The 24,476-nt window shown below is 37.5% G+C and overlaps 2 protein-coding genes across 4 annotated transcripts in view; one reads left to right on the plus strand and one right to left on the minus strand.

Annotated features, from left to right (window-relative positions):
* Positions 1–19,035, minus strand: part of LOC125225463 (kinesin-like protein KIF13B) — a 329,624-nt gene extending 310,589 nt beyond the window's left edge. Inside the window, 2 exon segments of the mRNA XM_048129202.1 lie at positions 6,032–6,116; positions 18,808–19,035. Coding sequence (XP_047985159.1) covers positions 6,032–6,116; positions 18,808–18,862 — 140 coding nt within the window. The 5' untranslated portion in view covers positions 18,863–19,035.
* Positions 18,610–24,316, plus strand: LOC125225462 (proteasome inhibitor PI31 subunit). Of its 3 annotated transcripts, none has more exons than XM_048129200.1 (7): positions 18,610–18,633; positions 20,966–21,150; positions 21,227–21,376; positions 21,580–21,766; positions 22,284–22,374; positions 22,866–23,012; positions 24,135–24,316. In XM_048129200.1, the coding sequence occupies exons 2-7, from the start codon at positions 21,007–21,009 to the stop codon at positions 24,268–24,270; spliced, it is 855 nt and encodes a 284-aa protein (XP_047985157.1). In that variant the 5' UTR covers positions 18,610–18,633; positions 20,966–21,006; the 3' UTR covers positions 24,271–24,316. The 3 variants fall into 3 exon arrangements, with proteins under 3 accessions (XP_047985157.1, XP_047985156.1, XP_047985155.1); XM_048129199.1 differs by lacking the exon at positions 18,610–18,633 and adding an exon at positions 20,745–20,871; XM_048129198.1 differs by lacking the exon at positions 18,610–18,633 and adding an exon at positions 20,832–20,883.
* The last annotated feature ends 160 nt before the right edge of the window (positions 24,317–24,476 follow it).

The raw sequence follows: 24,476 nt of genomic DNA on the forward strand, positions 1-24,476 counted from the left end.
AAACACGTTCACGTTACAAAAATATGACTATTTAAAAAAGAAAAGATAGTTTATTTATAATTATACCTATAAAACATTACGCGTCTACGTTTAAGAAAGTAAAAATATTTTTTTATTAAAAGTTCCATGAGACTACCCGACGAGTACCCGTTAGCTAATAGATATTTACTATTTTGGCACTTCGGTAGCGACACATTTGCTTTTATATATGGCCGGTATGGATGATTTATTATTTTTGATGGCAAGAAAAAAATAGCTAAGATAACCGCTCGCCGCAGACATAACACGACGAATTTGAAATGGATTTTCATGATGCCGAATGTTACCTATAGCGAATCCATACTAATATTATAAATGGGAAAGTGTGTGTGTATGTTTGTCTGTCCGTCCTTCACAGCAAAACGGAGCGACAAATTGTCTTGATTAAAAAAAAAACATTTATTTCAGACTCAAGGTCCATAAACGGTTAGTAGAACATTAAAACTCTAAAGAACTAATATTAGTGTTAGTAAGACATTTCCTAATGAAGACTTAAAAAACCGGCCAAGAGCGTGTCGGGCCACGCTCGGTGTAGGGTTCCGTAGTTTTCCGTATTTTTCTCAAAAACTACTGAACCTATCAAGTTCAAAACAATTTTCCTAGAAAGTCTTTATAAAGTTCTACTTTTGTGTTTTTTCATATTTTTTTAAACAGTCATATGGTTCAAAAGTTAGAGGGCCCGGGGACACACTTTTTTTTCCTTTAGGAGCGATTATTTCCGAAAATATGAATATTATCAAAAAACGATTTTAGTAAACCTTTATTCATTTTTAAATACCTATCCAACAATATATCACACGTTAGGATTGCAATGAAAAAAAAAGGTACTCCCCACTTTACGTGTAGGGGGGGGTACCCTAATAAAACATTTTTTTTCACCTTTTATTTTTGCACTTTGTCGGCGTGATTGATATACATATTGGTACCAAATTTCAGCTTTCTAGTGCTAAGCTAACGGTCACTGAGATTATCCGCGGACGGACGGACGGACGGACGGGCGGACGGGCGGACAGACAGACATGGCGAAACTATAAGGGTTCCTAGTTGACTAAGGAACCCTAAAAACTAAAACAATTCAAACTTAAAACCTACATAGCGACAGCGTGCAACATTTGCCATCGGTTGAGCATGGGGCCATTTTCACGTGGAGATAGTTGAAGGGATGGAGAGTGACATAGGCTACTTTTTGTCTCTTTCTAACGCGATTCGCTCGCCGCGGGTAAAAGCTAGTATAGGTATAAAGTACCGGGCAATGATAGTACATTAAGTATGACACAAATGTGCTAGTTTGGTCAATGTCAATACACATGAAGTGATATTGTGCGTGCAAGCGAAGCGAGTGCGCATAAGAGAGCCAATGTGTGTAATTTTTATTTATTTAAAACCTGTGTTTAAAACATATTAATTATGAATACTTATGTGGTTCGTAGATCAACAAATCCTATCTAAGTAAATGACCAATGCACATGTGTTTCATACGTTTTATGAAAAAACAAACAAAATTTACATATTAATTAGATTTTATTGGCTAAAACAGTTAGTAAAAGTCCAAAATGTGACACGTTGTCCGCCCCACCCGGCGCTTGCTCCACGGATATAATGTGAGTGTGACCAATTTTAAATGGAGCCGTATCCATGTTGTTAGCGGCTAGTTTCAATATCAAGTCTATCGGGTTATCATACAATACCCGTAACACAAGTGCGGTAGTGTAATAAAAAGCCACACAGTGTAATTTCTTATGAGCCTAAAAACGGTTCAATAATATCATTGTTATGAGCAAGTGTGTTGAAATAGTACATTTCGATACAAGTGCGATTAATAAGAAATTCTAAAAACGAGTGACGATAAAAGTGGCGTTACACGTTCATACAAAAAAATCAAAAAATGTGATAAATAACATTATATTTATTATATTATATACCTACCGGTCATAAATTTGATACAACCCGGTACTGTACACGTAACGTCAAGCGTAAAAAAAAAATATGGGTATACAGTCGAGTTTATAAATATGTGCACATTTTTCACCTTATTGCAACGAGTTAAGGTGAAGAAATGTACACATATTATTATTAATAAACTCGACTGTACACATCTTACCCAAAAATATGTCCCATAGCATCTCAGTCCGGTGTGATAAGAGCGTAGTTTATGAGACGATTATTTCGATACCTATTTTTGCACTTGACTGTACTATAGCAGCAAGAAGAGCGCGATTACTATATTTGTCTCGCATTAATAATTTAATTAATTAAATTTATTATTTTTTTTTTTTTAATTTTTTTTTTTTAATTTAGTGTATTAATGAACTTCATTCAGAGAGTTAAAATTTATAAAACTTAACTAAAATTTGTTAGAATATTTAAGAATATTTGTTTATGTGTAATGAAAATAAAAGTAGTTTTTTTTTTATTTTTGTAAGGTTAGAAAATAGTTTTCGACTTTTGTATTTTGTTAAAATTTGTTGGTTTGATATTCTAATTGAGGAAACTGTAAGTCTGTAATGTAATTATTCAACTGTGCTAATGTATTATATAAGTGACTGTTTGTTTCTAAATAAAAAAAAAATAATAATAATAATAATAAAGAGCTCCTCCTCCCGTGGTACTAAAGAGCTCCTCCTCATAGACATGACCATCTGCCAACAAGTTCGGCGGAACAAGGGAGCCATCTCGGCCGCTTGGATTGACTATAAGAAGGCCTATGATTCGGTGCCTCATTCATGGCTGAGAAGGGTATTGGAGCTGTATAAACTTGATGCAGCTTTAATATCCTTCCTGGCTGCATGTATGAGGCAGTGGATCACAGTCCTTCGTCAACCAGGAGGCAGGGATGGCCCCCTGGCCCGCAGGACTTCATAAGGATTGAGCGAGGAATATTCCAGGGTGACAGTTTGAGTCCATTATGGTTCTGCCTAGCTCTGAATCCCCTCAGCACGCTGCTGAAGGATTCTGGGCTAGGTTGCCGGCTTCGGAGAGAGGGTGAAGTCATCTCTCACCTTCTGTACATGGACGATCTCAAACTATTTGCACCGAACACCCAAGACCTGATGGTGCTATTGAAAACCACAGAAGTTTTCAGTACCGCCATCAGAATGGAGTTTGGTGTCGATAAGTGTGCGGTCATGCATGTACAGCGGGGGAGGTTGTAAATTCAGAAAATTTACAACTTTCTGAGACGATGTCGTTCAGATCTATCTCTGAATCAGAAACCTATAAGTACCTTGGTATGTCACAGTCGTTGGGTATTGAGGATGTTGGCATTAGACGGTCGGTGAAGGAGCGCTTTTTCAGTCGGCTCACAAAAGTCCTTAACAGTCTTTTGTCAGGAGGCAACAAAGTGCGCGCCTTTAACGCCTGGGTAATGCCTCTACTCACATACTCCTTTGGCATACTACGGTGGACCCAGACTGAGCTGGACGCCCTGGATCGGAGGGTCCGTTCACTGCTTACCACACATCGTATGTTACACCCGCGCTCGTCTGTTATGAGATTGTACATCCCACGGAAGTGCGGAGGTCGAGGCTTCCTAAACGCCAAAGATCTCCACAACCGTGAGGTGTACAATCTCAGGAATTACTTCCTTAACAACGAGTGTGGGATGCATCGTGATGTGGTGGCAGTTGACGGAAACCTCACGCCGCTCTCCTTGGCGAAAGAGAACTGGCGCAAACCTGTGGTACTAAGTACTGCGGACCGCAAGGCGGTATGGGAGAGCAAGCAGCTACACGGGCGGTTCTACAAGGCCCTCACGGGACCCGATGTAGACCTGCTCGCATCGGTGAACTGGTTACGATTCGGGGACCTCTTCGGAGAAACCGAGGGTTTTGCCTGTGCAATTGCGGACGAAGTTATGATGACGAACAACTACCGGAAATATATCCTGAAGGACGGTACGGTCGACATTTGTCGGGCATGCCGCCGTCCCGGAGAGTCACTCAGGCATATCATTTCCGGTTGTTCTCATCTTGCTAACGGCGAGTACTTGCACAGACATAATCTCGTAGCCAGGATTATTCACCAGCAACTTGCTCTTCAATACGGCCTTGTGGACCGCGAAGTACCGTACTACAAGTACTTGCCTGCGCCAGTTCTTGAAAATGGTCGTGCCACGCTCTATTGGGATCGATCTATTATCACTGACAGGACTATTGTAGCCAATAAGCCTGACATTGTGATAATAGATCGACCGCAACGCCGGGCCGTGCTCGTTGACATCACCATCCCCCATGATGAGAATCTCGTGAAAGCCGAGAAGGACAAGTCCAGTAAGTACCTAGACTTGGCTCACGAGATAACCGCCATGTGGGATGTTGATTCAACGATCATTGTTCCGATAGTCGTTTCAGCGAACGGTCTCATAGCGAAGAGTCTCGACCAACATCTTAAGAGACTCTCGCTTGGTGGCTGGATCAAGGGCCAGATGCAGAAGGCGGTGATCTTGGACACGGCGCGGATAGTCCGACGGTTCCTCTCTCTGCAGCCCTAACCACCGGCAGCTTGGGCCCTGCCCCGCTGCTGGCGGCACCCTAGGTTAGGTTTTTTATAATATGTTTATATGTTTTTATATTGTTTTGTAAATGTTTTTATATTTTATTTTTATATACATATTGTAAAAAACCTAGTAGCCTAGAGAATGAAAATAAATACTGAGATAATAATAATAATTTGCGCGTATAATTAGAACGACGCGACGCAGGTACATTGCGGTCCTACTTAGTTGACCGGTTTTTTCTGTCTACGGGTTAATTTATCGTGTGACAATTGTAGATTTTGGTGAAACCAAAACAATATGTCAATGTCAATTTTTCTTGACATATGTCGGATTGTCACGATGGAGAAATAGGGGCCTGGTGTGAAAATGCTAGTTCGATTTGTTCAAACTACCTGTTACTGCAAATATTTTAGTTCAACGTTGTTTTATAATACAAAACATCGGAAATGAAAAACTTGTTTTTCCCAGTCCCGTTTTGTGACATGAAGAGCACAAATACATCGAGCGCGGAGTCGGAAAACTAAAAGGCCAAGTCTGTCCGGAGCTCCGGAAATCCGGAAGTCCGGACGGATTGTGCCCTAGTATCCGAGTAAACCGTGCATTTTGCAACATAGTCGGTGTAACTTTGAAAATAATAGTTTGAAGCGTTGGCCGTTGTTGAAAAATACAGCTTTCTTGAAAACTAGGCGTTTACAAGAGTATAACGGGCCTACACTACAGATTACCAGTTCGCCGGATAGTATTGGCATATCAGTTAAAGGTACAAAGTGGCAAATAACAGGCAGGCTGATATTGTCATTGTAATTTTGTGGGCTACCAGAACACACCCTGACAGTTGCCAAAGTGAAATAGGTTCTGAAAGCAAATTGAGCTAAGCAAAGTTATTTTTGACCTGGAGAAAGGAATCTAAATATACAATGGCTATGCTAGTCCCCATTTTCTGAAGTCCTCCAATTTATACCAAATATTGGCTAAACTGCCGGCCTACCCGAAGCGATACCTAATTGTTAGAACTAGAAACGCTTACGATGCGTAAGCGGTTGAAACGAATAACGATGGCTAGATACCGTAAAGCCTCCGCCACACATTTTGATAGAGTAGCATCAGCGGAGAGCAATGATAGCGGCATTCCGCTCGCAATCCGCGCTCGTTAGTTCCCGCCGGCGTCCGCTGGGCGCAACGCCGCAGCGTTCGTCCGGCGCACCGCTATCGTTGCGCTCCGCTAACGCTCCGCCTACCACTCCGCCTACGCTATCAAAACGCGCATGTGTGGCGGAGCTTTAAAGGCTTCAACTTTATCCTACCATTATTTATAGGGATATGATAATGCCTAGTGGCCATCATAAATGGTTTTTACTAACGGCTATTCCGTAAAGAATCAATGTTTTTAGAGCCAATGTTAGGCAAAGTTGGGGCATTTGACGGTAACCTGAGGTTTTACTCGGGACTCCGCCGAAGGCGTGGCCCTCGGGCTTTGTGTCAAAGTTCGGAACTTACCTGTCTTTGTCGTGAGCCTGTGGGTACTGCAGCACCGTCTGCTGTTGTTCCATGTCCACCACGCATTGTGTGCCGAGTTCTAGTTCTGGAAATAAACAAAAATATTTGTGTTCACTTGTTTTGAAGGTACAGTCAGCAACAGAAGTTCCGTAACGGGGAAGGTGTGCACAATGATCCTAACACGCTCTTATTGTCTCAAAAATAGGATCGTGTCAAGTTCATTTTAAACACCTTGCCCGCTACGGAACTTCTGCTGCTGATTGTACCTACTAAAACGATAATGTTCCTTCTTACACAAACGTGTACATTTTTTTCCAGCATATAGGACTACTGTATGCTAAAAGCGATAGCTGTTTTGTCGGTAAAGACGTAAAAAGCTGACGTACAGGATTTTTCGTACGAGGAACATGGCGGCTATAATTTTTATTGGGTCATTTTAATGTATTTTAATAAGCCAATACGTCATATTTTTGACTGATCATAATAAAACATTAAAACACAATTTTCCCTGCCTTTTGCAATAAAATATGAGAGACACATTAGAATGTGCACAAAGGTTTTTCTATGAACGTTTTGTCGCTACATCATAAATGTATAAAATTATACATCTACTGAAGCTTTCTCGTGGATTTACAGAGATTTATAAGTACATAGAAAATTGACAAGGCATTTTAAAATATTGCGGTCGCAGTTAGTATAAATTCAAAATATTGCGGTCGCAGTTAAGTGACTGGACGAAATAGGTCAAATAACGGCCAACGTCCTAAATATTGAAGTAAAACATGAAGGACTTTGGTATGTTTTATTATACCATAAATCAATTTGAATATAGCTAAATAGTTTTACAGATTATTTGAGTAGAAAATTGGGTCCAAAATCGAGAGTTTCGTTACGACTGGAAATAAAGGCAAATCGGTTTGTTTGATACAGATGTAGTGCATAATAGTCTTCCCTTATATTTTTTCGGAATCGTTCGTATTATCTACTTGTAATATTTCATTTTAATTATTATAAATTTCGCGCAGCAAATACACTGTGATTGTCATAAATTAATCGATTGTCATTAAATACGTGCGAAGCTGACATTACCCTACACGTTAATGAAAATGTATCAAACATCGTTTATGTAATAATTGCATCCGGCGCTGGGATTGAAATTAATTGATTCACCTCTGAAACGTAACGAGATACGAGAAAATGTGGTTAGAAATTACAAACTGTAATTGTTTTTGGAAATAATTACAATAGAGTAGCTTAATTATCGGCCTATTTATAATTATAATATACAATGATTGAGACTATATACGTCCCACTGCTGGGCACAGGCCTCCTCTCACGCATGTGGGTACTCCCACGCTAGTCCAAGGGCCCATTTAACGACGCGCAAAATCGCATGCGATTTTAGTTACATATTACTAAGGATCTCCGCACTAGGTTGTGCCTGTGTCGCGGGGAGCCAGTTACTATTTATTTCTGAGCTAGTTGCAATACAATGTTGAAGTTTTATACGATGCAGCTCACCAATCAAATACCGCAATGTAATGAGACTTATGCGAGTTCTCATATCGTGTAAATGAGATATAAATAACGAGACATGAAGTTACATAGAATATTAGTCTAAACAGAAATTTATCTTCGGATCGTCTGATATTTGATATGATAATGTTTACAACAAATAGTTGTCTGAACACCATATCGATCGGTCGGTCATTTGATGAGGTTAGTTACCCCAAGACTCCTAATTCGAATGCATACGTAATAAGGTAAGGATAACAACCGGTTCTTAATCCATCGGGGATAACGGGGATAATGGATTATCCTTTTTTTTACACAAAGAATAAACTTTTGACATTGACAGAAGTGACACGCAATTTTCAATTTATAGCTAATTTCATTTTATTTATTTATTCTAATTATTATTATTTTTTTGCAACACATTTATACATTGTGCCAGCGTCCTATTTGCCATTAGTACATACTTTTATTTGAAGAAAAATAAAAATCTCTTAGCTTAGTTAAAATTATTCCCCAGTCAAGATTTCCCTCATACACTCGTACATACCTATTATCATAATGTGGTTAAATTACTTCCAAGATAAAGTAAATAAATGCTAACATTACATTAGCGTTTCGTCTACCTAACGAAGTTCACTGTTAATGCTAATAATGTTATCTAACATTGTTTCGGCTCATAGACATTAACTAGTCTAATCCAAGCAACTTTGGCACTGATAATGAAACACAATTGAGTCAAAGAACCATTAGACTGAGATAATAGATATCTAACCTCGACTGAAGTGAACATTGAGAAGCGTCTAATACCTAATGTACCTACTTGTACATACGTATTTTAGATAGGGTGTAGGATATATAGGAAAGACGCACAGTAAGATGAAGATAGGAGTAGGAGAACCCCCCTGCAAACAAATTCTATGCAGGGGGGTCAACCCGTATGCATCTGACTGAAAGTAGTTATGAAGGGAGGTGGAGGGAACGCGTGGAGCGTGGGGTCCTCTTTCAAGAAGAAATATTGAAAGAAAGATCACAGATCTTCTCAGGAAAAGGATTTTAAAAGGCGAAATACACGTTCAAAATATCCAGGGAAACAACTGATCGCTGTCCAATACAGAGGTGTAGAAGAACATGAAGTCAAAAACAACATTAGTTTTAAATATAATTATATAGGACCCCGACGAAGGCGGATATATCGTAATAGTGGGTTGGCCTACCTTTGTTCACATTTATAATAAATAGGATGCAGATGAATCAAATACGCCTGATCTTAAGCGAACACACGAATTTCCGAAGCAGAAAGTTTCTGGACAACAGACACGTTTAATATTATGTGAAAAGATTACCAGGGAGCGATGTGCACAAAGATTCTGAAACACGGAAATTATTTCAAAATGACATACTGTAGATACGAATGTCGTCTGAAGTCTAGTAGAGTAATCACGTACTTCAAATTCATATTCCGAGTACAGAATACAGCAGGAACGCGTCTTCCGAATGCCAATGAAACAGGAAAGCTGATTGACAAGCGTATGCTTGTATTTTTATATCTCCGAGTAGTACGTAATGTAAAGGAATTTCTAAAGGTCAAATCAAACACCCTACACTATGCAAATACACAAAAAAATCTTCATCATTACGAGTTAAACTAAATTGAGCAAAATATTATCAGCGATATTAAATTACGTAAATAACGTAAATTTCATGAATTAGGTACGGCCCAGGTACGTTTGAGTATGACTATATTAAAACTTCTTATCGTTCATAGAACAAATTAATTTATTCTCATAGAAAATAATTTAATTTGTACTTTCAGTTGACACTTTACTATTTTAACTCACTACTTGTTTTTGGTCACTTTTTCTTTGTATATGACATTTATTTCAGTTTATACTTCTTTCTTATTGTATCAAGAATTATATCTCGCAAAATTAACATAAGATTAGATTTCATAGGAATGACATCAAATCGATGACGATAGGGTTTATTAATCAATGTGTGTCTTACTGCCCTTACTGCCATTACGAGGTAGTCAATACTGTCAATATATATTAGTGGCCGTTAAAAAGTGGTAAAACAAATTGCACAAATAATTGAGTTACTATATGAAAGTGGCTAGGTTAGTTACAATCGTCCACTACTTTGGCCGTCACCGTAGTTTTGGTGGTAACTGTACATCATAATAAGTAATACAATAGATATACAATATCATCGAAAGATTAATTAACTATGTCAATGATACAGAAATACATCCGCATTACCAACTTCCTGAATTTTCATCACAAAGCATTTGAATCAACCGTAACGTGTTTGCAATAGTTACAGATGTAAGAACATACCTGTTTGTAGTACAGACGATGAGTCAGACGATACTTGAAGCCGGTTGTGTTCGTTGCTAGACTGAATAAACGGTAGACGGCGTTTCTAGGCAAAATAAGCTGTTAGGGGGTCAAGAGCCGAATGTACACTCGTGAAGAGTTTGTTTACATAAGACGATACGGTAGGGGTCAATTCTCCATACAAACGCTCTCGACTATTTCCTCCCTGGTTTTTGAAGATAGAGCAATGATCTTTTCAACACAGATTGTTATTATTTTTATCTGTGTCGGACCGTTTTGATTTTTTTGATATTCTGCTTTTTAAAGACTCTAGAGCCAATCAAAAATTTCCAAAAACGGCCTTTTTCATTGTGGCGCAAAAAAAGGTGTGATACTCAAGATTGGTAACAATTAACCAAAAAAGCTAAACGGTCCGACATAGATTATTTCATTGTTATTCAGATTCTCAAATTTCGTTCCGATTGATTAAGTTTTGAAGGAGGAAAGAGTCGAGAGCGGAACCTCGATTTTAAAGATTTTTTTTTAAATAACTTTTGACTGAGTTGTTCTTAATGGACAATTTTTTTTCGATAAATCTAGTTAATAACACTTGTATATTTAACTAAAATTTCCAAGTTGAAAGGGGTCTCCTTTCCATTTTAGCATTTTCGCTACCGTATCCTCTTAAGCATCCAAGCTCTAAATAAAGCACGGTCAACGGGATTTATTTTTTTTAGTCATCTCAGTTCTTTTGACAAGGGTAAACATCATCAGCATGTCTTTACGACCATTGCGATTCTATCATCCTTTTTATTTTTTTCGTTAAGAAGGAAAATTAAACAAAAATATTTTTTAAAACCTTGTGTCCCTTCCAGCTCCATCGCAATATTGCATTATCAATCGGGAACCGGGAAAGGAATCAAATTTTACTTGCAAGATTTGATTACAGACAGAGGCGACAGACAACGGGACAAGTGAAAGTAAATAAAAGCTTGTATTTAAAAAGGGGTGAAACAATAAATAATCTGTGTTGAAAAAATCATTGCTCTATCTTCAAAAACCAGGGAGGAAATAGTTGAGAGCGTTTGTATGGAGAATTGACCCCTACCGTATCGTCTTAATTACTGCAAGCCACAGTAAGGAAACACTTATCTTATTAGAAATAAATTTCCTGAAGACAGAAGGAACGAATATAAAATATAAGGCTGGTTTTAGTGTCTCGCGGACCGATTCGCATCGGACTAATTAAATATTTATTAAGTTCAGGCAGGCAAGCATGGTCGCGCGATAAATGATAAAACATCAGGCCGTCTCTATTGTACTTACAAATAGTGCGATAGGGACGGCCTGATGTATTATCATTTATCACGCGACCATGCTTGCCTGCCTGGGAGCGTTTTAGATTAAAGCCTCCGCCACTCATAAAGCGTTTTGATAGCGTAGCGTTAGCGGAGCGCAATGATAGCGGTGCGCCGGCGGAACGCCAGCGCAATCTGCGCGCATTCCGCTCGCAATCCGCGCTCGTTAGTTCCCGCCGGCGTCCGCTGGTCGCAATGCCAGCGTTCGTCCGGCGCACCGCTATCAATGCGCTCCGCTGACGCTCCGCTAACCCTCCGCCTACGCTCTCAAAACGCGCATGTGTGGCCGAGCTTTAAAGCGGACGGGTCCGCGCGGACGACAACATCAACTTCATACAAAATGGACGTGCGGAGCGGAAATGGACGCTAAATAATCTAGGATAGCACCGCAAAGTCCGCAAACCACTACGATCATTTGTCTATTTGTTATTTCTGGTGACAGACTGACAGATCTAATGGACGAAACATCAATTTGCAAGGTTTGTGGTAAACCCTTGAGACTAATTGTTGTGTCCACCGAAATATTTAAACAATTTATTATCTATTTATGTCAACTATCTTGAACAATGTTATCTTTAACTAAATACCAACAAACTACATACGTCAAACAAGTCATTTCGACTATTATTAAGTTGCACATGTCAGCCGACCGACTTTATATTTTTTTCCCCTCACTAGCTCGGAAACACGTGTTTTGTCCTTTAATACCAGCGGGTAAAAACGCATTTTATCCACTAGTGGGTAAAGTAATTTGACCTTGAATAAAGTCAAATTAACTGCTCTAAAATTGATAAAAGTAGGTGAATCTAGTAATAAAGATGATTTACCACCTGTGGAACTACTGGAAGCAGTGATAAACGCATTTTTTGCGTTGTAGTTTCCTCGCTATAGTGAGGGGAAAAGTTTTGTGTTACACTCGGGTGCAAATGTATTTTACTTCTCGTGTGTTAAAAAACTCGCAAGTTCAGGATTCTATTCTCGAACCACTCGCTTCGCTCGTGGTTCAACTATAGAATCCTTTCACTTGCTCGTTTTTTCAATTCCACACTCGGCGTTAAAATACAATTTTGCCCCCTTGTATAACAAATAACTATTACTCTTTTTTTCTGTTTTGAACTTTTAATTTATTGTAAAATTGTGAATACACTAATATGATGAATTGTACACATTGTGATATATTAATTATTTGCATGTAACGTTTTTTACTGGGTACTGATTCATACAAAATATGAATAGATTCATACTGTCGTCATCTTGTACTATACGTATTTCTGGCAAGTAAAGAAATTCTATTCTATTGCCCTTGGATCCCAAATCCCAAAATTTCGATCGTTTATTCGACAATTACACATGATCTGATCAACCCGTTTATAATATTTTCATAACATTTCATTATACATATTTATTTTTCAAAGATTTATTTTCATTTATCATGATGTAACTCATGTAACGTAACGTGTCTTGTTACCTGTACATTAAAGATGGAGGCTCCAGTTCAAGGTCGAATAAAGGTCGCCGAAATCCTATAAATATGTAACAGGGTAATTTTGTTGGCGGACACAAAGATAAAATTGCTATTTCAGAGTAATTGCCACGTTGTATGTAATACGGGTAGTTTCATTTTCATTGGTCATTAATTTATTTTGTAAAGGTGAAAAAAAGACTTGTTATTTTTTAAGTCTATTTTTATTTATAAGCAAATTCTGTCATTCAGGATTAGAATTCATAACTTAAATCAGAATCGCCTGGTAGTGTCTCACTTTTCACCATTTCGAAGGAACAGAACAGTCTCAATCGTTCCACCATCTTTGCCAATTAGATAAGACTTTTTGAACATTTACATATTGTCCTAGCTATAACTGTTTTTACGTTCGGGCCATTTTTTTCAAAGTTGTCCACCCCACTTTTTTTGTAAAATGGTTTTATTTCTTTTGCGCATTTCATACTCAGAATCGCGAGGTCTTTCGATCCTGATAGGAGGAAAAAAATGTCCCAAGATTTCCATACATTTTTTAGACCTTCCATTCCGTCACCGCCATACAAAATGTATGAAAAAATTGTAACGGAATGGAAAAAAAACCTTAGGACACTTTTTTTCTCCTATTAGAATTGAAAGAGCTCCTGATTCTGAGTGGAAACCACATAAATAATGAAAAATAATGAGGTTCAGAAAAGGGGACGGACTGAAAATCAGCGTTGCGCCGTCAATTTATATCAAAATGGCTGCGCAGCATAACATGCTGAGCCCGTTCCTTTTGACATGCATGCTAGTTGTCTATTTTATTTTTTAATATTTTTGTGTAAATGTTCAATTTTTATTTGTGTGTCAATAAATGTTTTCTTATTCTTATTCTTATTCTTATAAAAAATTTAAAATTAAAAAAAAAAGCGGGGTGGACAACTTTGAAAAAAATGGCCTATTCATCAATGAGTCATTACAATTCAATGCTAATTTTATACTATTTTTTTTTAAAATTAAGTTTTCTTCATGAGATATATTTTATGCTGATTACGTCGAGTGTCACTGGTGTAATGTGACCGAGTAAAAACGCTGACAGTATCATGTCGCGGGTTCTCATAACATCAAATCGGGGCCAATCAGCTGGGAAAAACAACAATTTGCAATAATTGCAATGTTTTTAGTTGAAGATCCAGTCATTATCACATAAAACGGATTCTTGGGGATTGGGGATATTGTTCAGCAGCCAAAGTGCTTCAAATAACAACTTCAAATAGCCTATGTTGCACTGCATCACTTTGACTCACTCCACTTAAAAAATCACGTCTATTCGTCGCTCCATTTTGCCGTGAAAGACGGACAAACAGAGAGAAACACACTTTCCCATTTATACTATTAAGTATGGATTATATTATATGTATTACATATTGGTAATGAATGACGAAGAATTGGCTTCTTGGTAAAATAAATAAATTGTGTTGATGATTGACTTTATCCATGACATGTTCAGAGACTGCAGACTTTTGCACCGTCAAGCACCGTCGGCAAAAGTCTGCAGTCTCTGAACATATTATGGATAAAGTCAATAATGCTATAAAGTTTGATAAGCCTCTGGTTCTTGCTAAGGGTCCCCCCACATCTAGCGTCTCGCGAGCGTCGCGTCGGGCCAACTGATGGAAAAAGACGCCGCGTCGGTATCGACGCGGCGTCAGGTTTGCCCATATACGCTAGAAAATGTTAAGGAGAAGCGGTATATAGTTATATACCCAGAATGTTTCGCGAGGCCATTGAGATCAAGAAATATCCAAACTTTAATAGAGAAGATGGCTTTACTTTACCACCGGCTTGGGATCCAGTAGTACATCTGATAATGGAACAAGCACGACGAAGACTGTGAGGCATTTGTGTTGTATGGTGTTGGACATTTGCAGTTTGTTTTTGTCAATTATATGTAGATTTTTGATTAATTGTTTTTTAACATAGTAATGGTATTTTTTTTAATATTGTATAACTAGCTTTATTAATAGTGTGTGAACCTGCCTTAGAAATCTATATTATTTATGGTCATGGTTCGTTAATATTTCTTGTATGTGTAGCGTTTGTTGTGAGCATTGTAAGTATTGTAACTTAGTCGATATCTCTATACAAACTGTAAGTACATACCTTTTTAGAACCTTTTTTTTAAATCTATACTTATAATGAACCTGAAACAACAGCTGTAAAAGTAAACAACGACCATCAATCGTCAATTCAATACGATTGCGCAAAGTTCTTCGAAAGTGGAGCGATCTTACTGAGGTACCACAACAAAGTGACCAATTATTTACCTTAACACAAAGACATTAAGTCCACAACACAGGGTCAGCAGCACAGTGGTTATCTACCGTGACGAATGCTGATTGTGTGAATTGCTCGTTTACGTAATACCATCCTTTTTTCCGGATATTTGTAATACTTTCGCCATAAAAAATTGCAAAGTACCTACTTAGTGAAGACATCGTTTAAGAGTGATGGACGAAATCGCTCTGATTTTCATCGGTTTTAACTGTTTGTGTAATATGTCTATCTATCTATTTATAGCAGCCTCTAAAGCGCCCGTCTTCGGACATAGGCCTCCTCTCCATTCCTCTACGCTTGTCGGTCCATTGCCATCCGCATCCAGTTATCGCCAGCTAGTTGGCAGATGTCATCTCTCATCTCTCCATCTGTGTAATATTTAAGTGATGAATAATGTTTGTGCCATTTTTACATCATAATTATATGTATTAGTAATATTAATGCTACTGAGTGAAGACATCGTTTAAAAGATCGCTTGACTAAATCGCTCTGATTTTCTCCGGTTTTAACTGTTTGTGTAATATGTAGGTAATGCAGAATGTTTTATACTATCCTTCTTTACATCATATAATATGTATTATATTACTAAAGTTGTCCTAATTACAAATGCGAAAGCATATCTGTCTGTTCATCCGCTTTCAGGCTTAAAATGATTAATTTACCAATTACGCAGACGAAGGTGCGGTGCTATAGACGAATAGTGGATAGAGGCTAGAATTTATTATTTATTATACATTCCGATTTAGATATTCAGCTAAAGTAATGTTGCATGACGTGTTTTTCTTCTAGTATTTATTAACTTTATGATCTACATGTTCAATATCATTAGACAGTTCTTGGAGTGTGTAACCAGTAAATATAACGTCCACTTTTAGTATGTATCCTGTATAACTCTTTTATTGCTGAATCCAATAAAGAGTAGGTAAGGTAACATACATAAAGAACTGCATTTTATTGTCACTTGTTACAACATCCGCCAACAAAACGTCGATAGGTACAAGAAAACCGTCAATTCTCGTTCTCGCGATTCTCTTTACATTCACCGCGCAAGCTGCGACATCCTCGCACGTGTACATTTTACACATCTCTACGAATCACACACATGTGACACATGTAATATATTCGTACGTATATCTGTGTGTTCGTATATTTGTGTGTGCGATTCAGCTCGAGGTGCACGCTGCATCGCAAATGATGCCGTTTCTCCGAATGGCGGCTTTTCAGAGCGGCACTGAGACGTAGATCCTACGACACTGACAATACTACTATGGAGGTAGCTTAGACGTTGCGGGTTGCGGGTCTACCTACCTGGAGTACCTGGTATATGTGGACAGGCTAATAAAGAAGGAAGAAGCTAGAAAAGTGTAGGTTGTTTGTAGAACAAAAGATTGAGAGGAATGTAACTTTGTAATGCCTGTCACTATTACTTTTCCAACTGTGTTCAAGAGAAGTCAAGGATCCGTCCTCAGTGCAAATCTACTTGGAACACAGTTGACCTTCAATGCTTTGGGAGTTTGGAAAGATTAAAAATTTTAATGCTCATTGCAAACATTTTCTACATGAAGTGAACCTGTGGATTCCCAGTAAATTCTTAGCAATAATTGTCTTAAGATTGTATCTGATTATCAAATAATTTTTATAGAACTATCAAACAGAAAACTAAACTTTTTTTTAATTTAAAGGACATGTTATTCTTGTTTGCATTCAGAGTTTTTTGCCAGTAACCCAATCCTATCTTTGGGCAACCTTCAACCCCATTTAAACACATGCATTAACCAGTTACACCACTTTTTAGGTCACACCTAAAAACGGCCTTAGAAAGTGTAGGCAAAAAATATATATGTTTATGTGCCACATTGCCAACTTAAACCAAGGTCATGACATTTAAAACAGGAAACTTGTTTAGCTTCTTTTTAAATAGTTTTATGTGCAGGTGCATGTCTTTTATGTTGGCAACATGTGTCATACAGAAAAATGTAGGTATATGTGTGAATGTTATCTACCATGTTGAAATGTTTACTTAAACTTATTAACTGCATTTTTTTCTCAAAAGACAATTTTATGATCTAACTAGCGACCCGCCCCGGCGTAGCACGGGTACTATACCTACATGTAAACCCTCCTCTGGAATCACTCTATCTATTAAAAAAAACCGCATCAAAATCCGTTGCGTAGTTTTAAAGATTTAAGCATACATAGGGACATAGGGACAGAGAAAGCGACTTTGTTTTATACTATGTAGTGATAAATTATTATTGTATACATAAATATTTAGTACAGTGGTAAAAGTAGACCCCCTTGTATACAAAATATATACAAGGAGATCAACTTTTCTCTGCAGCTGACTGTACATAGTGAGTATATTGGAGCTGCGAGGCTAGAGGCATGTTCCGATATTTGCAAGCATCTCATCTTCAGTTCCACACTGATATTATACACTGTATATATATTTATATATATAATATCAGTGTACAATACCACACTGATATATTTGATAGTTATTGTACATGTATAGTCAGTTGCAATTAGGTGATCCTGCAAACTTCTACACAGCTTATCATCAGCTTACCTATCTCTCTGAATTAAGAACAATTACATGGAGTAAATTATACAAAATATTTTTAAATGAATGATTCAAATCATTTATTTCAGACATTACATTTAAATTTAAAACTAAATTAAATTAAATTAAAATTACATTAATAACAAAATTAACATAAAAACATCACAGCTGACCTATTCTAAAAAATGAACTAAATGCACCATTTTCCAATGACTGTTTACACTTTCACACTTTGTTTCAAAATTTAATAACTGTTAGGAGTCAATCAAAATACAATCTGACTGAAGACTTAGACAGGATTAATGGTTGATCACATTGTTAACTAACTGCCGTAGCAAAGGTGTTAACAATACTTTTGTTTCCAACACTTTAGTAAATTAAACTGATGTAGAGAGTTTTTTACGTATGCATTTTTATCAAATATGTTACTGATATCATAAATAACTGATTGTAGTTATCATTCATATCAATTATATTTAAAATTGATATCACATAATGCTACTTGGTGAGACATTTGATTTTAAAATGCAAGAATATTCATTGACAGTGACTGTACTTTTTTAAAGAACAAATATAAATTGTTTGAAGAATACTGCTAGCTTTTAAAATATTAGTATACCTTGTGTATAAATATGAAACATCACACATTTTTAGTTTGTATCATTTTTCCTATTATATTCTAAAATTACCATAATATGTATAACTAACAATTAAGTAGTAAATAACAAAAACATACTCATACAAAATTTGCAAACTATTTTTTTTAAATCAACAAAGGAGTTAAGTTTCCCTTTCGTCCTTGACATAGGGTACTGGCAGGCATAAAACATGTAAAAAACTAACCCAGATAAAATTGAAAGGTGTAAACCAATTTAAAAATAAATAATAACAATGATTCATAAACAAAGACAGTGTTGTTAAATAAAACTAAATCATAATGAATCAAATATACGGTAAAATACATTCAAAATGAAGCGCGATAATCAAAGAACAAGAAAGACAAGAAATATACACCAAGAACGAAGTGAATCGATATAAAATGATCTAAATTCAAGGTAAAACGTAGTAATTTCACCAATTAAGTTATTTTTTAACTGATAGCGAAAATGTTTGACGAGTGACGTTATTATAGACGAGGTAAAAGGAACGATATTTAAAGATAATGAAGTGTGTACAGTTAGTCACCTGCAAGATAGCAAAATATTTATTAGTAATTGAAACCTCCTTACCTCGCCTGTTAAAGGGTCGTACCCGAACGGCTACTTTTATCTTATCCGAGGCCATTGTTTCACTTAATTTACACAAATACAATCAAAACACAACACTTAGCACATCAAAGTATAATAAATTTATTGCACATATTCACCCATATTCTAAAACAACAAAATCCATTATTTTACGTTATGATCACGACGTTCCCAAATTGACACTGCCCGTCCGCCATGTTGTTTTTACATGGAAATAGTGCTTTGACACGATTTGGCAAACCGGTAAACCGGTAATAAAACCTAAACGGTAATAACAAATGGCCGCGGGAGTATGTCGCCGCTGACACGTCTTTGTCTAATTGTATTAATGACATAAGGACAGGTAGTCTAGAGATCAGATCACTCAGATCACGTAGTAACTAATTATTAATCTGTGCTCAGATCAGAGGTCGATTTTTGTTGAAGATTTGTAGTCAGATCAAAAAATAAATTGTGAAAATGAAAATGCCGTCAAGTCTTCCCTTGTAATAAACATTTAGAATAAAAGGGGACCGAGATACCATGCTGTGGCTTTTAAATGTATATAATTACTAATCAGGCACGCCACACAGTCGTCACAGTCTTAAAATTCATAATCTTAAAAAAAGACTTTTAGGCTCCCCACAGACAGTCTTAAAAATTCATAATCTTAAAAAAAACTTGTATGCAATCTGACAGTTCAAACTGACACTGACAAGACACTGACAGATCTGAACTGTCAGATTGCATACAAGTTTTTTTTAAGATTATGAATTTTTAAGACTGTCTGTGGGGAGCCTTATGCAATTTGTCAAATCAATCTGAAAATTCATAATCTTAATTGATAAGAGTGTGTGTGGACAGTTGCGAAATTGTATGGAACTCCGTGCTCTCGATCTGATTTTTATAAGATTATGATTTTTTCAGATTATTAATTTTAAGGCCGGCAACAGACAGTCTTAAAAATTCATAATCTTAAAAAAAAATGTATGCAAATTGACAGTTCAAACTGACACTGACAGTTCTGTCAGTGTCAGTTTGCATACAATTTTTTTTTAAGATTATGAAAATTAAGACTCGTCTGTTGCCGGCCTAAGACTGTCTGTTGTCGGACTTGTCCCCCTCAGACATTTTGGTCTGACATGAAAATGTGAAACGTAAATATTCTGAACAATGGACATCACTATTCGTACGCATAGGGTTGTCATGTGCAATCTTTAAAAAAATCATATATTATATACGGAAAAGCATATGCATATATATATATATATACTCTGTCAAACAAGTCTGTCACTAAATAAGAACAAAGAAAACTATAGGTATCCTTTTCTCTAGCACCCTAAAGATAACCTAACCACAAAATTAAAATTTTGAAAAAACCCCCGACCGTGATATAGTGGACCGATTTTCATGAAACATGGCTAAGAACACTCCCGACTAACTCAGCTTTCAGACAAAAAAAACTAAATCAAAATCGGTTCATCCGTTCGGGAGCTACGATGCCACAGACAGACACACACACAGACAAACAGACAGACAGACAGACAGACAGACAGACAGACAGACAGACAGACAGACAGACGGACAGACAGACAGACAGACAGACAGACAGACACGTCAAACTTATAACACCCCTTCGTTTTTGCGTCGGGGGTTAAAAAGGATGCATATAGTTTTCTTTGTCCTTATTTACTGACAGACTTGTTTGACAGAGTATAGCTTTGTGTTTTTTGTTTATTTATAATTGTGTAATGATTAGACTAAAATGCAAAATGATAAATTTAATAATTCATTCAATGTATATAATGTCATTAATGGTGTTATTAATAAACTATCTGTATCTGTATCTGATATTGCTAGTATTTTCTGAATTATCACTTATAAAAATATTAGCCTAGTTTTATTTTTTAGATGTCTCAAAATTAAAGAAAAAAATAATACGAGATTTGAGATTCACTTTTAAATTGCAACACTTTGAAAAGTGTCATCTGAACTTTGACAGTCCAAATGTCATAATAATTACGAATGTATTTTCGGAAACCTCTTTTACTGCTCAACTCGAACCGGGTAATCATTTTGGTATTAATCAATTTATCTAGAAATAAACCCACCCGTATATGTATTTCTCATTGCTTTAAGTCTAATCTATAGTTTATTACAGGTAACAAACAAATTAGGTAAAGTTTTTCCAAAGCAATCAAAATGGCAGCAGATCCGCTATTCGGCTGGGATTTAACTTTTAAAACCGTCGAGAAAGATATAAAACGCAAGTCTGATGTGCTCATTGCCTTTATACATTGGAATTTGACTAAAAGAGGATTCCGCACCATCGGAATAGGTGACGAGGTAACCTTGAACAACTATTAACTAAAGAAAAACCTACGATTTTTCCATGCTGTTAAATGCGTAATTACATTTCCAGAGAACGTTGTCAGGAGATGAAGACAAGAGCGAGGTGTTGCCAACGGGCTGGAATGATAAAGACAACTATACCTTAAGATATGTCTTGGAAGATAAATTGTACATTCTTCATGGATTGAACACTGATGGCACCCTCATTGTTAATTTAATGGTAACATACTATGTGTTGTAATTTTCTAGGACAGTATTTTCCAACTATCACTCTGCATTTATATCTCAGAATTTAAAGCATCAGTTTGATTACCTAATTTTTTTCTTCTACATTGCTTGTGGACCTTAACATCAATTTCAGCTCAGAATATGTTTAATTTATCCATTAAATATATCTTATATCCACTTTCTTAATAATTCCAGAGATCTGAAGACTTAGCAGTATCCAACCTCGCTTTGAAGATTGAGGATGCTGTTAAGGAGACCAGTGGCTCCATAGCCAAGATGCTGCCAGGCTACAAGGACCTCATGTACAATGTGAAGCGGGATCTTGTTGATACCATCACAGAGAGGCCTACTACTACTGCTGAAACACAAACTTCTACAAGAAGTAAGTTTGGTCAGATAAAATAACCATTTTTAAAGGTGTGCCAGAGTGTCACTCTTACATTTGCTTACATCTTACATCTTAGATTTCTAGAATATTTTTTAATTGTAAAGAAATTCAAATACCTCTATTGGCTTCTTAGAACTTTGTTGAGTAGGCATTCCATAACATATTAGGAAATCTCTGGTATTCTTCTTCTATAAGTGCTGTGTTGAAGTTGTAGGTACACAATTATGAATAGGAAAAAGTCAAAATAATTTACCATATCTATTAAATTTTAGTAGTTACAATAAATTGTCAGTAAACAAAGTCTCATCTTTGTCATAGGTGTAAATGTAATGGTGTCAACGCCAGATTATATAAGATGATGTAGATAAAAATTGGAAGTAATATCAGTAAAGTTTAACAGAATAAATTATGGAAAAAACAAGGTAATTATTGAAAAAGAAAACTTTACATGAAGAAATCAGATCATGCATTTTTATATAGCATTTTTTTAAATATTTATGTAAAATTACAGGTGAACCAAACAGAAGGCTTCCTGATGATCCACTGAGAGTGCCTCCAAGACCACACCCATCGGGCCCTCACCCTGACACTCGGGATTTGTGGTATTTACAGTTTTACACTTAACAACTATTTTATAATACTGGCTCCACACAATTGGCGTTTAGCACAAACACTACCAAACTCAAACATGGCATCTAGTTTGTACAATATCCCTTTAATTTGTGAAGAAAACAGACACCTATGCCAATCACTGGCAGACACCCCTACACACATTTGTGTTTGTCATCTATGTGCCTGTTGGCCTTGTTTATGCCCTTTTGGCTATGTGGAGGTTACCAGAACAAACAAATATGTCAGTAAACTAAAACAGGATAAGTGAAAGGAAGTGTAGTTTTTTCATTTGTTGCTAGAAATTAATCAAAATCTAAAACATTCCTTTGCTGATCCGCAAATGTGCTAGTCAATCAGTGCATGATTCAGTTCTTTTTCCTTGTCTTTCATTTTGAAGTTTGCCATGGTCAACATTTACTCGCATAATTATTTGGTTTTTATATTTACCAGAATTAACTTGTAACTGTTCTATTTTACCCAGGGAGCCACCAACAGCTCCGCTGGCAAACATTGGCCGCTCAGATCTAGACCCGTTTGCTCCTGGCGGTGGTGGTATGCTGTTCAATCCGTTCGGACCCCGGCGAGATCTTGAAAACCCGGGACTTGGCATACCAGGAGGCTTACCGAGGTATTTTATAGTAGCGATTTAGCGATCTGTTCCGATCTAGTCCCGTTTGGTCCAGGGGATGGTGGTATGTCGCTCTGGCGGTGGCCGTGACTTGACGTACAGCCTGGTGGATGACCATTATAACCTTGGACACTTATGTAGTTTAAAATATTAACCGCTATTCAGATTTACTCAAGTGATATGCTATTTGATCCATGTAAACTGCACATTTTTGGATTTTGGTAGTCCCGAGAAGCCGAGCGGTTAGCAGTGTCAACTCGGCTCGATATTTTTATTTACTAGCCGGATAGACGCAGAGCATCATCGGGCGTCGCGAGGCAATTTCCTGGCACGGCAAACGGCCGAGGCTAACATACTTAGATGTGCGAAATCGCGCGCGCCGCCTCGTCAGGGGCGGATCACTCCTTCCAATGGAGCCACATCGGCAGTCTGTCGCCCGAGGAGATCGCCTCGGCCTCGCGACGATGCCGTTCAGTGTCAAGTGTGGAAGGAGTGATCGGAGTCTGCTTTCTGATGGCCGCTGTACACATATGGCCAACGGTTCCACCAGCCCTTTGTGAAACCCCTTGGCCAAGATAAGAGCCGCTGTTTACACATTGGCGAACCAATCACTTGGCATTGGCTCTTCATGAAAGATGGACGTGGAATGGAAAAGTCTAGGAAATTCTAGGTCATAGACGTTGTCAGAAAAATTTGATTAAAAAATAATAACCCCGTAGTAAAATTAAATTATTTGAAATATTAACAATTTTTTGAATATTCTGATAAGAACATTTATCTTTTTTAGGAAATACATTAAACATTTGCAAGGTTATTTTATTTCCTAAAATCTACACTATATTGGCCTAGATAAACTTATTATTTTTGTAAATTTTTCACTACTGTCCTCTATGACGGCTGACGACCAACTGAATGAAGCGCCAACGTGTAAACACAGTTGGCCATTGGCGCCAAGATCCTTTGATGTGTGGACAAAAAACCGACACCAATCGGTCGGCCGGCAAGCGCAAGCGCCAACTGCTAACTTACGGCCAAGTAGCCCTCTACACGCTTGGCCAAGGGGGTTGGTGAAACCGTTGGCCATATGTGTACAGGGGCCATGATGTGTGTGTCGTGTTGCAGAGGCGCGGTGCCGCCGGGCGCGCGCTTCGACCCCTTCGGCCCCCCCGCGCCCGGCCCGCCCGCCGCGCGCCGCCCGCCGCCCGACGCCGACCACCTGCCGCCGCCCGGCGGGTTCGACGACCACATGTTCATGTAGCCTACCACTACCACCACCGATTACGCCAATAAACATTTCTCTTGGATCTTCTTCTTGTTATTAACCGACTTCAAAAAAGGAGGAGGTTCTCAATTCGACTGAATGTTTTTTTTTTTATGTATGTTACTCGATATCTCCGAGAATCGTGGACCGATTTTCAAAAATTTTTTTTTGATCAAACGGGTATACCCCCGAGATGGTCCCAT

The sequence above is a fragment of the Leguminivora glycinivorella genome, chromosome 4, assembly GCF_023078275.1.
Source record: "Leguminivora glycinivorella isolate SPB_JAAS2020 chromosome 4, LegGlyc_1.1, whole genome shotgun sequence".
In the NCBI taxonomy this organism is placed as follows: Eukaryota; Metazoa; Arthropoda; class Insecta; order Lepidoptera; family Tortricidae; genus Leguminivora; species Leguminivora glycinivorella.